This window comes from Phlebotomus argentipes, unplaced genomic scaffold, assembly GCF_947086385.1.
Source record: "Phlebotomus argentipes unplaced genomic scaffold, Phlebotomus argentipes genome assembly contig_5, whole genome shotgun sequence".
Lineage (NCBI taxonomy): Eukaryota > Metazoa > Arthropoda > Insecta > Diptera > Psychodidae > Phlebotomus > Phlebotomus argentipes.
In genome coordinates, this window is record NW_026776165.1 from 6937164 (window position 1) to 6952797 (window position 15634).

At 44.6% G+C, this 15634-nt stretch overlaps 2 protein-coding genes across 5 annotated transcripts; one reads left to right on the forward strand and one right to left on the reverse strand.

Annotated features, from left to right (window-relative positions):
* Window positions 1-107: 107 nt before the first annotated feature.
* Window positions 108-3711, forward strand: LOC132256248 (transmembrane channel-like protein 7). 2 transcript variants are annotated; one of them, XM_059752544.1, is made up of 3 exons: window positions 108-536; window positions 616-815; window positions 1420-3711. In XM_059752544.1, exons 2-3 carry the CDS (start codon window positions 641-643, stop codon window positions 3699-3701), a joined length of 2457 nt encoding a protein of 818 aa, XP_059608527.1. In that variant the 5' UTR covers window positions 108-536; window positions 616-640; the 3' UTR covers window positions 3702-3711. The 2 variants fall into 2 exon arrangements, with proteins under 2 accessions (XP_059608527.1, XP_059608528.1); XM_059752545.1 differs by having other exon boundaries at window positions 620-815.
* A 1087-nt stretch (window positions 3712-4798) lies between these two features.
* Window positions 4799-15573, reverse strand: LOC132256249 (matrix metalloproteinase-2). Of its 3 annotated transcripts, XM_059752548.1 has the most exons (8): window positions 15496-15515; window positions 13186-13826; window positions 11463-11564; window positions 10609-10796; window positions 5791-6595; window positions 5451-5592; window positions 5230-5389; window positions 4799-5168 (listed from the first exon to the last, which is right to left on the reverse strand). In XM_059752548.1, the coding sequence occupies exons 2-8, from the start codon at window positions 13318-13320 to the stop codon at window positions 4829-4831; spliced, it is 1872 nt and encodes a 623-aa protein (XP_059608531.1). In that variant the 5' UTR covers window positions 13321-13826; window positions 15496-15515; the 3' UTR covers window positions 4799-4828. The 3 variants fall into 3 exon arrangements, with proteins under 3 accessions (XP_059608531.1, XP_059608529.1, XP_059608532.1); XM_059752546.1 differs by lacking the exon at window positions 13186-13826 and having other exon boundaries at window positions 15496-15573; XM_059752549.1 differs by lacking the exons at window positions 13186-13826; window positions 15496-15515 and adding an exon at window positions 12987-13065.
* Window positions 15574-15634: the final 61 nt, after the last annotated feature.

Genomic DNA, 15634 nt, shown 5'->3' on the forward strand with positions numbered 1-15634 from the left:
ACTGAATGCGCGGTTTTTTCTTTTATTCTATCGGAATTTGATAATAATTTTTCTGATATCAAAATGATTTGATATTCAAAAAGAACCGCCCAAATGTTCACCGCCAGGTGGCGAATAACGCCCAAAAACGACCGTGAGTGCGTCGCGAAGAAGAAGAAGAAGGCGACTGGCGAAAAAGACTCCGCAAAAATTGCATTTTCCATCAGCAATTCCACAGTGAAGACCGTGAAATATCGCTGAAAACCATCAATTTACAGTCAATCGGTGATGCTCAGTGCGACATTGGCGTGGCAGCTTGAGCGTGGGCGGCGCGCTTAGGGTGAAAAAGGCAGCAAACACAGAAGCGCCATTGCTCAGTAGTGAGAAAGTTGATTGGAATTTAATAAACAGAGCCGCCCTTATCAAAACATGCTCCTCACCTTGAGGCTCCTGATAAGATTCACCCGCCAATCAGATACCCAATGGAGGAGCGCTGAATAAGGTGGAATGCAGGAAATGATTCCAGTGCTCTGAGTGATATTGCGAGTAAACTTCCGGTGAGTTTCCTTTTGGCAAATTTCATCCTTTTTCCTTCCTCACTGAAAGTGTTTCTGTTGTTGTTTTTTTTCTGGCCAGGAAGACAACAAGCAGAGGATCCAGGATGTCCAGTAGCGGCGGCAAGGACCGCAAGTCGCGCTCCAGCAAGACGCAGGGATGGGAGGAGGCCGGAGGCGAGTTCTACCAGGAAAGCTATCCTGTGGGCGCGGATTGGGACGGAATGCAGCGCGACCCGGCCGCGATTGCCACTCTGCTGCCCTCCAAGCAGAACAGATACGGTGAGACAGCGTGATTCAGAGCCGAGAAGAGGCTCTAATTGGCGGAGTCAAGTGAATTATCATGTGCTCAATTGCTGCTCTTTCCCAATCACGCCCAAAGTGCGCTGGAAAACCGATCATTTGCAGGGCATTTTGACTCGCAACAGTGCCGAGAGAGCGAATCTGTTCATTTAAAGGGACTTTGTCTGCGGTCATTGACCTCACTGACCTTCTCAATATTTCCAATGACCTTTGCAAGCGAGACGAAGTTATGTCAATACACAAATCCTCTATTTCTAATCCCTATCAAAGCTCTTAAATCCATTTTGAATCGCATTAAATGCAGGCTCTGCCCGTCCTGTGTTTTAAGAGCGAAATAGAGCAGATTATTGGCATTTCCGTGTGCCAAAGGCAATTTGAGAATATGAAATGAGATGAAATTCAATTTTCCGGAATATTGTGTGCTTTTTCCTAGTTATTGCTGTGATTTACCGAATAAATTAGCATAGCTAAACGATAGCTTGTGGGAAAACTACGTGCAAATCACGAGAAGCTTGTTCAAAGTGAATTTTTGCGCAGCAATTTCCGGAATCCTAATGGAATCTTTGTGCTCTTCCTCTTGCAGCCACCACAAGGCGCGTACGGCCGGGGCAGAATGACAATCGCACGAGCCGCCGGCGCCAGAGCGTGACGGGGCCGCGCCGGACTTCGACATTCCGCGGTGCACAGATTCAGGAGGTGCAAGTGGCAATGCTGCCCGACCTGTCGGAGAATCTCACGGACGAGGAGCGCATCTGGGAGGAGATCCACGAGATCAAGGCGATGCCCGTGACGATGGGGCAGAAGAAGGAGATGAAGGCACAGCTGCAGAACGCCACGAAGCTGCGCCTGCAGGGCTTCGATCAGATCAAGTGGCAGCGGCGAAAAGCGTGGCAGCAGCTGTGCGCCAAGTGGACAGAGTGCCTGGCCAAGGTGGAGCTGTGGAAGGGCAGTCTGAAGCGGATTGAGGGCCACTTCGGCACGGGCGTCGTGGCGTACTTCCTCTTTCTGCGCTGGCTCATGTTTCTCAACTTGGCCATCTTCGGCATTGTGCTGGTGTTCGTGGTGCTGCCGCAGGTCTTCCTGGTGGCGCCTGACGAGGCGGCGTGCGTGGTGGCGAACTCGACTGAGTGCTGCGCCGAGGACTACTTCAACGCCACGAGCACGTTCTCAGTGCTGGACATCATCCAGGGCACGGGCATCATGGAGAAGACGCTCATGTTCTACGGTATGTACTCGAACAGGATCTATGGCTATCACGCCAATGTGAATACTAGTCTCATAGGCTTTACCAAGTCGCTGTACTACGACCTGCCGCTGGCCTTTGTCTGCACCACTCTCGCGTGCTTCCTTCTGTCGCTGGTGGCGATCGTGAGGGCGGCATCGCGAGAGTTCAAGGACAGGCTGGTGGAGGGCGAGGGACAGTTCTATCAGTATTGCAATCTGATCTTCGGCGGGTGGGACTTCTGCATACACAATGAGAAGTCGGCGGAGATCAAGCACAAGGCGCTGTTCAATGAGATCAAAGGCCTGCTGCTGGCGAAGAAGATGGAATTCGAGAGATTCAATCGAACAAGTGATATTATGGCTAAACTGATCGTGATGCGATTCCTCATCAATTGCCTCGTGCTGATGATTCTGGCCGCGTCGGCGGTCATTATTTACTATTTGCTGAACATCTCGCTGGCGTACTTGGATCCCAATTTCACGCCCGAGAGCATCCTGTCGCCCTTCGGGGCGGCGGAGAGTGGTCTAGTCACGCCGTCCCTTCGTGACATCTTCACGGACGATGACGGGCAGGTGAGCAGGACGCTGAGCGATCAGCTGATCGTGCTGTTCTACGAATTCCTGCCCTACATCGCGATAGTCTTGCTGAACTTCCTCGTGCCCATTCTCTTCAACTATCTCGTGCAATTCGAGCAGTACTCGCCGGTGTTTGTCATCAAGATGGCACTGCTGCGGACGATTCTGTTGCGCCTGTCCTCGCTGGCGGTGCTCCTGAGTCGCTTCTATCTGCTGGTGAGTCCGCAGCTGGACGATCAGGTGTGCTACAATGCCAGCCGCGGCACGCCGCAGTGCTGGGAGACATTCGTGGGGCAGCAGTTGTATAAATTGTTCATTATTGATTTCGTTACGCACATCTTTGTCACGTTCTTCATCAACTTCCCACGTGCGCTCATTGCGCGCCACGTGAACACGCGTCTGGCGCGATTCGTGGGCGAGCAGGAGTTTGAATTGTCCAAGCATGTCCTCGACATTGTCTACTCACAGACACTCTGCTGGCTGGGCAGCTTCTATGCCCCTTTTCTCGCCGGCATCGCCTTCCTCCTCAACTTCCTCATGTTCTACATCAAGAAGTTCGCGTGTCTGGTGAACTCCAAGCCCTCGGAGATACACTATCGCGCCTCCCGATCGAAATCCCTCTTCATGTTCATCCTCCTGCTGTCCTTTGCCATCGCCGTGGCGCCGGTCGTGTACGCCGTGGCGGAGATTCTGCCGTCGCGCTCGTGCGGTCCATTCCGCGGCCTCACGTCTGTGTGGGCGGCCGCGATAGCGGCATTCATGAAGATGCCGTCATTCATCCAGAATGCCATCTTCTTCTTCGGCACAGCGGCTTTCGCTGTGCCAGCATTCATCGTGCTCATCCTCCTGCTCTACTACTATTACGCCGTGTCAGCGGCCAACAAGCACATGGTGAATGTGCTGAAGAATCAATTGGTTCTCGAGGGGCGCGATAAGCAATTTCTGCTCAATCGACTGAGCTCGTTCATCAAGCAGCATCAAGACTATCAGAAGAAGATGCGCCAGGCCGAGAGGAATCGCGAGAGTCGCAATAGTCGAAATGCGGGAGAACGAGAGGCTGAATAGAGAGAGAGAGAGAGAACGAGACACTTTTCCATTCCCCCCAAATCTCTCCACATATGGAATAATAAAGCTAAACACAGTAAATTATTATTACACACATTATTTTAGTCCCTCAAAAAAAATGAAAAGAAAAGAAAGGATCATGTGACAAAATAATCGACAGACTGTACTATTTAATTTTTTTGCAATCATCAATTTTATAAGGAATATAAACAAAATATACAAGAGAACAAGTGGAGAAATCCGCAGTTCGCACTAATCATGATAAGAAGTAATTAAATATAGAATATGCCGGAAGAAACACAAACAAAATACCCTCACAATATCATATGTAATTCTTTATACAACATGAAAAGTAAAGTCCGCAAATTTTTACATGTAAATTAAGAGGTTTCCGAGAAACAGCCAAATATTTGAAATAACTGCTCAATGGGAAAAAATATGCAGCAGTTTTTATGGTCATAAAATTTGCCCGCCAAACTGCATCATTCTGGCTAAGTTGCGTACAAATAATCTCAATTGATTCTCTGCACTGAATATATGACTGAAAAGTTATCAAAAAAGAATGCCCAAAAGGCAGTTTTCGATTTAATGCTTTGGGCAGGAAGTACTGAATAAAATTTGACTTATTGTTTATCGATGTTTATCAATTGAGACTCATTCAAAGACTTCTTATAGATCTAAATGAATGGCGAGAGTTTTCTGTCAGATATCAAATGCTGCATAATTTTCCCATTCAGTCATAGAAGAAGTAAAAAAAAACAAATACTGCCACTGAAACACTTTTGCAGAAGTATATATTCTTTTAGTGAGTAATATTTAAAGATTTTTTAAACATAAAAGTCACACCAAATATTATATCTTCCTCACTTTATTATACCGTACGTTTTTTGTGATGTTTTTTTTTTTGACGCGAAGAAGGAGTAAAAGAAAAAAAGATGAGAAAGGGAAGAAAATTACTATCTCTACATGTATAATGAAAGTACGATGTAATCATAATAAAAACAGTCTAAAGCATGAGATTGAGAGTGTGTAATGGCAAAAACGAGCCCCGAAAGTTGGTGAATATTTTAACGTTTATTTACTTAAACAGTACAATTAGAAAAAAATATGGCAGTAGAATTGCTCCTTTAACACAGCATTGCGTGGGCGAGAGTCACGATTGCGGGCAGCAGGAGTGAGTAGGCGACGGTGTGCGCCGAGGAGAAGGCGACCAGGGCATCTCGTCTCTTCGGCGGGATGACTTCGTTGGATGTGCGCGGGCAGCGCATCCACACGGGCGCCGAGGGCTGCTTAGCGTGCTCCAGCTCCATTTTGCGATCGTTGAACTTCCAGAAGCCCTTCCCCTTGAAGAAGTACGTGCGATGGTCCGTCCACTGGAACGCGGCGTCGATGTGACTGATGCCGCCCCACATGTTCGACATGTTGCGAGGATAGTCCAGCTCGACTCGCTTCACGTCCTCGTCAAAGCTGCAAAGCGGCGGAAAATGGCAATGATTGAACATTTTTTGCTGAAGCGGTGGAAACTCACCCCCAATATTGGTCGCCGCTGTAGAAGTAGGTCTTCTTGTTGTGTCCCCAAATCATGGCGGCGTCGATCTTCTCCAAGGACGCAGGCAATCCAAGGTCGGTTAGTGGGCGCGGAGAGTTGCCGTCGAGGCGATTCGAATTGAAGACGTAGTATTTATTGCCTAGGAAATTGTCAGGCAGAGGTTAGAAAGTGTGATAGGCTGGCTAGATCTCTAGACTCACCTATAAAGAATACAATTTGCAGGTCTTTGTTCTCATAGACGGCATCAACGTGAGTGAAATCTTCAGGAATATCTTTCCACAGGAGTCGAATTTGGTGCGGATAGCCAGCGTGAAGACCCTTCTCGCCAATGCGCCAAAAGTACTGCGCAGAAAGGTAGGATTAGGATTAGAATCATTAGATTGCAGATGACTTTTGACACTCCTTAGCTCAATAGTCAAATTCAGAGTGAGAAAATAGTTCTTCAATGGCAACTGAAAGGTTGCTGTTGAATATTAACAACTAGCATATACTTCAGTGGAATTGTTTTCCCCTTTTTCAAGAGTGTGAATCTAAACTTACGCGATCCTTGAAGATGAACAGCTCCCCTCGAATGACTGATACTGCATCATAGCTAGTATTGCAAGTCGCTGGCTTGTCCGATTTCGCGGGCTTGTGCTTCCTAGGCGTGTCGTAGGTCGGCCGCGTGGGGTGGGTTCTCTCCACTCTCTCGGTGGTGGATGTGGTGGTTCTGGTGTGGTCGGGGAGCCACGGCCAGTGCGGCCTGCGCGTGGGATGCCGCCTCTCGGGATAGTACACTCTGTGGCGCGTGGGGCGCTCGGTGGTTGTAGTCGTGGTTGTAGTTGTCGTTGTCGTGGGTTGGGTTTGGTAGTGATGCCGATGCGGATTGTGGCCCCATTGCTTGCGGCCGCTGCCGTAGATCTGCTCTATGGCCAGCCGGTCGTCCTCGGGCAGCTGTTCCTCCTCCTTGTACGCGTTGTACCACGGCCCCATGATGGAGTCTCGCACCGACGAGTGTCCCAGGCCGAGCGAGTGCCCGAACTCGTGCACAGCCACGCTCATGAGACTCGTGCCGCTGCTTCCGTCCTCGCTCTGGTGAATCAGCCACTTCTCGTCGTCATCGAAATGGGCATCGCCGCCGCGCCCGGCGCCAGGATAGAACGCGTGAGCCAGAATCCCGCCGATGCCGTCGAAATTGTACCCATCGCCGTGATTTCCCTTCGCGAACATCACCTGTATGTCGGCCTTATCACTGTTCACTTCTCGGAATGTTAATCTTGAGTTTCGCTCCCACACATTCAGTGCATCGCGAAGGACTCGACGCACATGACCGACGTCGAGTGCTGGCATGGAATGATTAACCAAACTGCAAAGAGAGAGGGAGAGAGAGAGAGAGAGAGATTGAAGGAGAGACAAGAAAAATTGCGCTGTTTTCGATTGAAGTGAAATCGGGGAGGATTTTGTTGAAATCAAATACTCTCTTCGCCAGTTCAATCGACTATTATCATATCAATGCACAGTGTCGACCAAAGAAATAGGACATTGTCAAAAAACTAATATTTAGATAAAGGAATTAACAGATTTCGCGTAAAATGTATGAAAAGATAATAAAATGATCCAATTTAATAGTGATTAGCTATGAAATGATCTCCGATATCGAATGAAACTCTTCAAGAAGAAGAATTAAAACTTAAAGGAAAACCTCTCCTTGAGGAAGCTTCATAAATCAGCAAGAATTACACTTATTCTTCGCTTAAATTGCGAATATTCTATTTATTCTGCTCATTCTGCTGTGTAATTCAAAATGCAGAGACATTTTGTGCTATTATTGTGGTGGATTGTGTAGTTAGAATAGTTGCTGATGAAGTCTGTGCTCTTTACCTATGATTAGTTATGTTCAGTCGCTGATCGTTCGTCCTGAATTCGCTCACTCAAGGAGGTTGTGATGGATTTTAATGGAAAACATCACACCCAGGTTGAGTGAGTGAACCAAGACGTTCTCTTCTTCGCAGCACAAAGTAGGCGATGCCATTGGGCGCCGTCATAACTCAGAGTGACACGAAGAATTTATATTAAACGCTGAGAATGGAGAGCATTTCAAGTGAGGAGACATTTTGCTATGCTTCAACCCTCACATATGCTACAAGATTATGTCTAATAAATATTTATAAAAGTGCTGCCTTTTCGGCTGTCCCGCGTGAAGAGCGGGGACTATGCTAATTGTTAAATTTTCCATGATGGTTCCTCAACTATAAAGTGCGATCCCTTTTCGCCACATCACAGAGAGAGAGGCCAGTATCTTGCCAGCCCATATGAAGCAGTGGTGGCTTCATTTAATTATCACTGTAGCTGAACTGGGTAGTGGCATCAATTATAGAGCGGGCATGAATTCATAATGCCAAGCGAGCCCACGAGAGAGTTTTTCACATTGACATTCAATTGACTCTCGTTAAAATCGTAAATTGATAACAATTTATTTGCCTGGGGCGGGAGATGCTATTGGACGGTGAATTTCTGTTGTTTTTTTTATTTGTATGAAAGGGAGAGAGTGCGAGGATGTCTTGAGGGGAGTTTTGCCTAATTGGACTCGTCTGGATTTTCTCTGGATTTTCCTCTTTCTCTCTCTGGTATTTTCACTGTGTATGAAATATTAAGTGTGTGCGAGGGAAAAACTTCACCTTTGACATTTCCTTTCTTGTAAATGCTTGTGACATAACTCGCTAAGACACTGTACTTTGTCTCCCTTTGAGCACCAGAAACACCATGGAAAATCTGGAAAAGGCGCGCGCGGGCGGGGAAAAAGTTATGAAACAGACCAACTAAATAATTCCCGGCGTGTGTGAGAAAACTTTAAGGATGGACACACTTTTGGTCGTTTTTTTTTTTAGAAAAGTGTCGTGACATTTTACGGGTCAATCAATTTTTTAAACAACCACTCTCGAAACAACTCTGTCCCTCATCCCATCGGAGCGCAAGAGTATTGATTGTGCTGCGATAGTTGTGTGGGAATGAAAAAGTGTGGAGCAGAGCGCTGTAATTCCCAATAAGTGGTCAATTGTGAGTGAAGGATTTTCCTCCTGTTTTTCCACCAACTCCCAGGCACACTTCTCCCACCAGGCTCAGCACTCGCCATGTCCGTCCGGAGGCACTGCTTAACACTGACTGACTTCGGTGTGTAATGTACGCCTCTATTTGAAATTGTGCGGCCGGGAAAGGAAGGGCAGAGATATCGAAGAAGTGCGACGGAGCAGCACTGCTGCTTCTCCTTAAAATCGCGAGACAACCGTATAGGGCGCAGTGTCTGAGCAGCTGATGACCAGCATGAGAAGCACCATCACACTCCCACTCGTGCTGGCATCAGAAGGAGACGAACATAGCGCGCACCCAGATATACTCCAGTTAAATTACAGGGTACTCCCCATGTCGAGTGCACGAGTGAAGAGCGCCTCTTATAGCCTTCGATCCTCAACCCCCTCGACATTCCTAATCAGGCGCAATTGAGTGCATTTTTCCTCCGTGTCCGAAAGGGCGAGAGAAAAACCACAAATTCACTCGATAGTGACAAAATTCCAGACGTCGTTTCTTGATTATACACGATAAGTAATCACTCTCTAAAACGCCCACTTTTCACTGTGGAAATGCGGGAAAGCAGACTAAAACAATTTGTCGACTGGCAATTATTATTAATAAATCAGTTAGAGGGCTTCTGGCACGCACAGTGGCTTGATTATTTCTTTAGAAGATCATACAAAATGCAAGGAAGATTAACAGTCGTGTGCAGCCAATAGTGACGCACAGGAATTTCAACGTGCACATCTCATATCCAGTCAGAATGAAATGTAATATAAGAACTGTGAGATAGAAAACGACAGTCTCTGCACAAAATACAGATAAGAGCGCAAATTTGAGATTGTTTAATGTTGGGAAAAGTGATGACAAGAGTTTAGGGCGTGATTGATTGGCATCTAAAACTGTGTGTGGAAGAAACGAGAGTTGTTTTGTGTTAATGAAACCTGAGAGGTCAATTCAATCACTCTGTACCAATTGAAATTATCTACAAAATTAACTAAATTTTGCATTCTTACATCCTTTTACAGAGTGTTTCTGTTAATGGGCTTTTGAAAAGACACAAAATTATAGATTTCCTTATTTTCTTTTGAACAAGTTAAATAAATTCTTGATGAATATATCCTAAATTTGGGAACATTCAATCAACAATCCTAAATAATGTTCTAAATTTCTGTGATTGTGAAAATACTTTAGTTAGAAAAGTAGAGCAAACAACAATATTTCCAATTGAGCATATGCTTCATGTTTGTAAATGTATTCAATATATGCAAGCGGGATGGCATAAATTCAATAAACTTATCTCCTATTTCAAGGATATTTCTTTCGTCAGCTTATTCCTTCGACTCTATAAGAGTTTCCACTATTTCAGAGTCGATTTTTACCGTGTCTGGGGATAAAATGCGAGGCAATTGTGTAATCTGATTAAGTTTCCAGTAAGCTTTTGGACCGTCAAAACCATCTCAACCCTCGTGAAATTCACACACATGAATTGGAGAGTGTTAATCATTGTTCCTCCATCAAATTTGCCTGCTCGCAATTAACTTTTACACTTTGCTAATAGCTTAGTCGAATTTTATGGGATGAATTGGACAAATTCGTCCGCACGGAAATTAGTCATGAACATCCAAATGGTGTGACTCTTCCAATTCCTTTCGTGGTGCAGAGCGCACACAATAAGCCACATATTCCCATGAGACTCTCGGGGCGTTGCGGCGCTCCCTGTCGCCACCCCGCCGAATTCATGGCTGGTGGAATGCAACAAGTATCAATGCGAGTGTGTCTCCTCGCTAAAAGGGATAATAAATGGCGAGATGTACAATTTAGATAATTTAGAGACACATCGTGTGCGGGCGAATGTGTGCACAGAGTGTGTATTTATTGGCATTTCTTTTATGGCGCTCAGAGACTGAGCGAATACCTGGGGTTGGAACTACCCTCACAGAGTGCCGCCGACCCCACCCAGAGAGCTCCTCCATGACGTCACTGTGTCGCAAAATAGACATTTGAGTGATTGCGACAGGCGCCAGTGAGACGATAATGTTGTTTGGCGTCTTTCCATGCTTAATTCTACATCTATGGGGGTTGAATAACGAGGCGTTATCATTTTAGCCTAATGCTCTCGCTACACCCCGCCCAGGGGGCCTCCACTGTGCGGACATGGGTGCTGAGACAGAATTAACGTGTCTCATTTTATGCCTCAATTACTGATGGCGGAGCAATATAATTCCTCTTCGCCTTCGCACGATATTGATTCACATGCTGATTCACTATCAAATTTCCTGTTGATTCGCGCCAGCCGGAGCCACTCACCTCCATGTGAGGTCGGTGTGATCCCATTTGGGTCCTAAGATAACGAAGCGTCTGTGCCGCCTCGAGGGCGAATTGCCGGCATGGAAGTCCGCGGTGTCCTGATCATCAGGGACGCCACAGCGTGGCTTCTTGAGTAAATCCGCCGTCTGCTCGTCTATGACGCCAGTTTCTGGGATATTTGCGAAGCTCTGGAACAGAGATAAGGCGAAATTAGAGGGGCTCTTGTTCAAATAGAGGAACGGCAGGGCTGCATTGAGCAGGTGTTTGACAGAGACAATTCGCATAATGTTCAAATTTGATTTAAAGGCTGAGGAAGATTCCTCAGATAAATTATTCTCCAAATTCCATTACGATTTCAATGGGTTTTGGGAATTGAATGAGTGTAATCAAATCATGGACAAATGCGATTCGTTTCTGTTTGAAATAAACGCTTTTCTCTGCACTTTTCATTACGCAGAAACATTGTGGAAAAGTGTTAAAGAATGTCTGTTAATTTTCTATAGGAATTTTGTAGGAATTTCTTAGAAATTCACAGGTTCTTAATCGCTGAACATTAAAAATGTAGTTCAACATTATTGACCATTATTGCATGTAAAAAGGTTGTTAACTTCTCCATAATAGAACAATTAGACATTGTCTTATGACATTCCGATGGATTATCACAAGACAGTCGTATTTCAGAACCTTTCCGCTTAACTCTATCTAATTTTTTGCTCTCTATCAACACTGAAACCTTGTTAACAGTGCCCCAGCCTGCAAAATCCGCCAAAAAAGCAGAATTTCTGTGCACAATCGCCCCAATCTTCCTTACATCTACATCAGCATTTATATGCACAAAAGACCGTCTCACTTACCTGAAGATTCCTTATGGCATCACGAAGTTGCGACTCTGTCCTCAAGTTTCCCGTCTCGGTATCCGATTTGGGGAGGTATCCATAGTTCATCAAGTAGTTTTGCTGCAAAGGCAGAGAAAGAAAATGTGTCTCAGCAAAGTGTCTCATCCTTTGTCAGCCACTTCCTCACTCAAGTGCGCTGCAGCGCGGAAAAATCACGGGCATTGAGTTGAGGAGTGGCTCAATGGCAAATACTTGAGATGATGGTCTAAAGATGAGGATGTGGAAAACGTGTCATGCTAGGGAAAAAGTGCTGATGCATTTCACTTTAGAAAGCGCGGTTGCCTCATAAAGCCCGAGTGCATGGCGCTGGGATATTATGTTATTAAAAGGCATTATATTTGGCGCGGGGTTTCATTTCTCTCTCACACCCTTCGCTCAAGCTCACTCTCTCTCTCTCTGTCTCTCCACCCAGCGACACTCCAAACTATCCCATTAAGCTTGGATGAGGAGGAAAAGGAGAATTCGCCATTTCCCTTTCTGATAGACATATGGCACGTTCTTGTGGGAGACAGTGTGTGCCTCCTAGAGTTGTTTGTACTCCGTCAGGCTAGCATATCGATTTCGCTTTGTCGAGCATACAAATGTGTATATAAAAAGTATATCTGTCGAGGATGTGACTCATACACATAGTCTTTCTTCCCATGGCATCCACAATTGAGACGCAGAGACCGCACAAATTCACTCTTCCCCAAGCTATGAGACAGCAGAAAACCGTATGCAAAGCCATAGGAAATGTCTTTCCCCCCCCGAAAATCATCCAATCATTTATGCTTGTGCGCTGGCAATCATATTTTTCGCGCCACACAAAAGGCGCTCACCGTTAGCCTTTCGCGGAATTCGTGCAACAAAAGCGACACCATCACATCAAAGAGGCCCACAATTAATAGAAAAAAAAATTAATGTTATAAATTACTCTTGGACAGGATGCAAAATAATGGGGTCCGGTAAGAAGGCGAATAAAAGGTGATTTATGATGTTGTGACTTGCTGAAATTACATGCATTTCCAATAGCCATGAGGATTTATTGTGATTTTTCCTTTAATTGTGCGATCAATGCAATTTCCACACTCACGCAGACGTGCCTTAATTCACTTCGATCAGGTCGAACGTGATTGTTTGCCAGTTGAAAAGAAGCTGATATTTTTAAAAGAAGGCAAGAAATGACTAAGATTGTGATGATTTCCGGAAGGTTTTTTCCTACAATCTGCCGCATTTTTAGCGCAGGAAAATGTGCATGAGTCAGAATTGCAAGGCAAACACTGGGAAAAATAGTCAAAAATTAATTCTTACTACTATAGCAATGATTGCAATAAGTAAAGGAATTTAGTTTAGAAATGTGAAGGTTACTTAATTAGCAATATGACAATATTTACAACAATTATGATAAAATTATTAAGAGACATAGTAAAATTTGGAATCTTCAAAAGGCATCATTCCTATCTTATATGAGAATTTCTCCATTACGACTTTGAGCTTTCTTACCATGCATTTTTCTCAGTGCACAGAAAGTAACATTTTAGAGTGAATGGAAATGCGTGCGGAATTTTAAGCCAGATGAATCTTTATTTATGCACTGTCAAAAAGCGGTCCAATGGCGAGGCGGTGTTTTGACAGTCGGCCAAACAAAGACGATCATTGAGAGTAATTTTTAGAGCATAATGAAAGGAAAAACTTCACTAACCACTTCGTCGCTGTACTGCAAATACTTCTTGTCCACACTCGTCTCAATCGAATTGTGCAGACCGTGTGAATATTGCAAAATATTTGTGATGAGCACAAATGCATTGAAGATGTACTTACAACTATCACAACACATATTGATATTGGTTACTTGAGACAGTTTTTTGTGCGATTAGCTGTTATCTCGCGCCTTAGCGCTTTAATAATTTATTATATAATGCGACTACGTCGAGTTATAAATAAACTCACTGATGTATTAACGCGAAAAATTGCGTGTGTAAAATATGATATTCAAAAAAACAAACAACACTTTCAGAGAGACGGAATCCTTACGTCCAAAAGTCTTACGCATGCGTTCGATATCACAATTCTAAGCACACCGAAGAATCTCATTGCACTTTAAGCGTGTGTATTTCACAGTCCCTTTATGTCATTTTGCTCTTAGTATTGAACATAAAAGTCTCTCACTCTCTCTCTCTCTCTCTCTCCACCTCTGTCTGCTCACACAACACATGCACTAATTTAATGTTCGTGGAAGCATAATCAGGGCTCGCGAGTGGACGAATTGATGTGGGATCGATCCGGAGTTTGGGAAAATATTTATATTGGAGAACGGCGCGCGTTAATGGGATAGAAATCTGTCTGTGGGTGAATGTAATTAAATCGACGCGGGGAAGCGATGCGTGCGCACTGATCAGCACGGACGAGTACAAACTAAACGCCGAGAACTTCCTCCAGTCACAAAGCCATGGCTGCGTTCTTACACTGCCAGCTGACCGTCTCTAAGCGCACTCCCAGCGCGGAGCCGCGCGTCCTCTTGGCTGTGTTGGAGAAGCCGTACAACAGTGTTGGCGGAGGGAAGTGACAATGGGGTCGTTGTGTATACAGACGCGAACATTATACTTATGAGAAATCCAACACGCCTCGAGAAATTCTCATCAACAATAAGTCATAAGAGAGTCCAAAATGAGAAGCAAAAGAACAATATTGCTTTGGTGAAAAACTAAATATACAGCAGGACTATGTACACTCCATCACACATAGTGCCTTTCCTCCGTATCTCATCATATTTCTTCGGGGGCTTCGCCTGTATTTATTACAAATGCTCGCGAGCCCTTTGCCACCTCCGCCCTCGCCCTGGCTTTCTGCGGCAACACGAGAAGACGAGAGAATTCTTCATGTAGTCTGACGGGCTTCCTTCGCAATCAAATGCGAATTCCTGACATGCAATTCAACAGTTTTTTTTCGATGTGCCCTTCTGAAAATTCTCTTCCACAGCACAGAAACTTATATCAAACTTTAGTCAATGATAAAGGGGCATATCAGTTGGAGAAATTGGGTGAAAGCTAAGAGACTTTTGAGAACTTTAATTCTCAAAAGTGAAGTTAGAAGTATAGCAAATACTGTAAAAATGGTAGAAACAAAGAACATACAAAAGAAGTGTTTTTGGAAAAATTCAAGGACGAAACAAGAGGAAGAATGGTTGAATAAATGCAGAGAGAAAAGGCGAAGACAGAAAAAAGCTCGTAGAGGATTTACAAAAGGAATTTCCAATGAAATTCCAATAATTTCTAATAAGAACAACTCCCTGAAACTGTGAGAAAATCAGACAAGAAGACTCAAGATGAAGTAATGTATTTCTGTGCGCAAATTTGAGCGCAATTCTAAGTGCAAAGTGCAATTCTGGCTTATTGACAACTTCAAGTTCCCTTTAATATTCCGGCTCTAGAACCGGTGTATGTAACGTCTTTTCTCGATACGAAAACCCCTCATGAATATGCTTCTTATAGGAATTTTGCCTGATATTTAAATACGCTTTTTTGTGAAGAACTTTCTTCATTGAAACACACCCATCAACATACCTGAAAAGAAACATAAAGCTGTTGAATTTTCTTAAAGATAGCTTTGCTGACTCGCGTGACAAAAATCAATAGAACCATGAGTGTGACCGCGGTTTTCCCAACAAACAGAAAATCGATAGAAGAGTAACTTCCACTTTTCTACGAAATGATGTTTCACGGTGGAAATCAAATCACTGCTTTTGAGTCTTTTGAGTCCATCTATTGCTGATTAATCATAGACTTTCTTCGTCAACGCACCACAAAGTGTCCGGAAGCCTGTGGTTTCACACTGTCCAATGAGTACCTCTTAATTCCGCAGATAAACACACATTTTTAGCACATGTTGCGGGAAGTCCCGAATCTCGACAGGCTGAATCACACAATTTTTGGAGCAAAAAAAAGAGTGGGAATTCCGAGGTTATGCGCAATGCACATTTAAATTTTCTCGCTTGATTTATTTCCTATTTTACCTGATTTCCTTCCGCGCAGCGGAACTTCTTATTGGGATGGGATTCACGTGTTTTCTGCTGCATTTTCCCATGCAAATTGGCGAAGAAATTCTCCCATTGCGCACCATCTGTGGGAATGTGTGGAAAGGGCGGAAGCAGC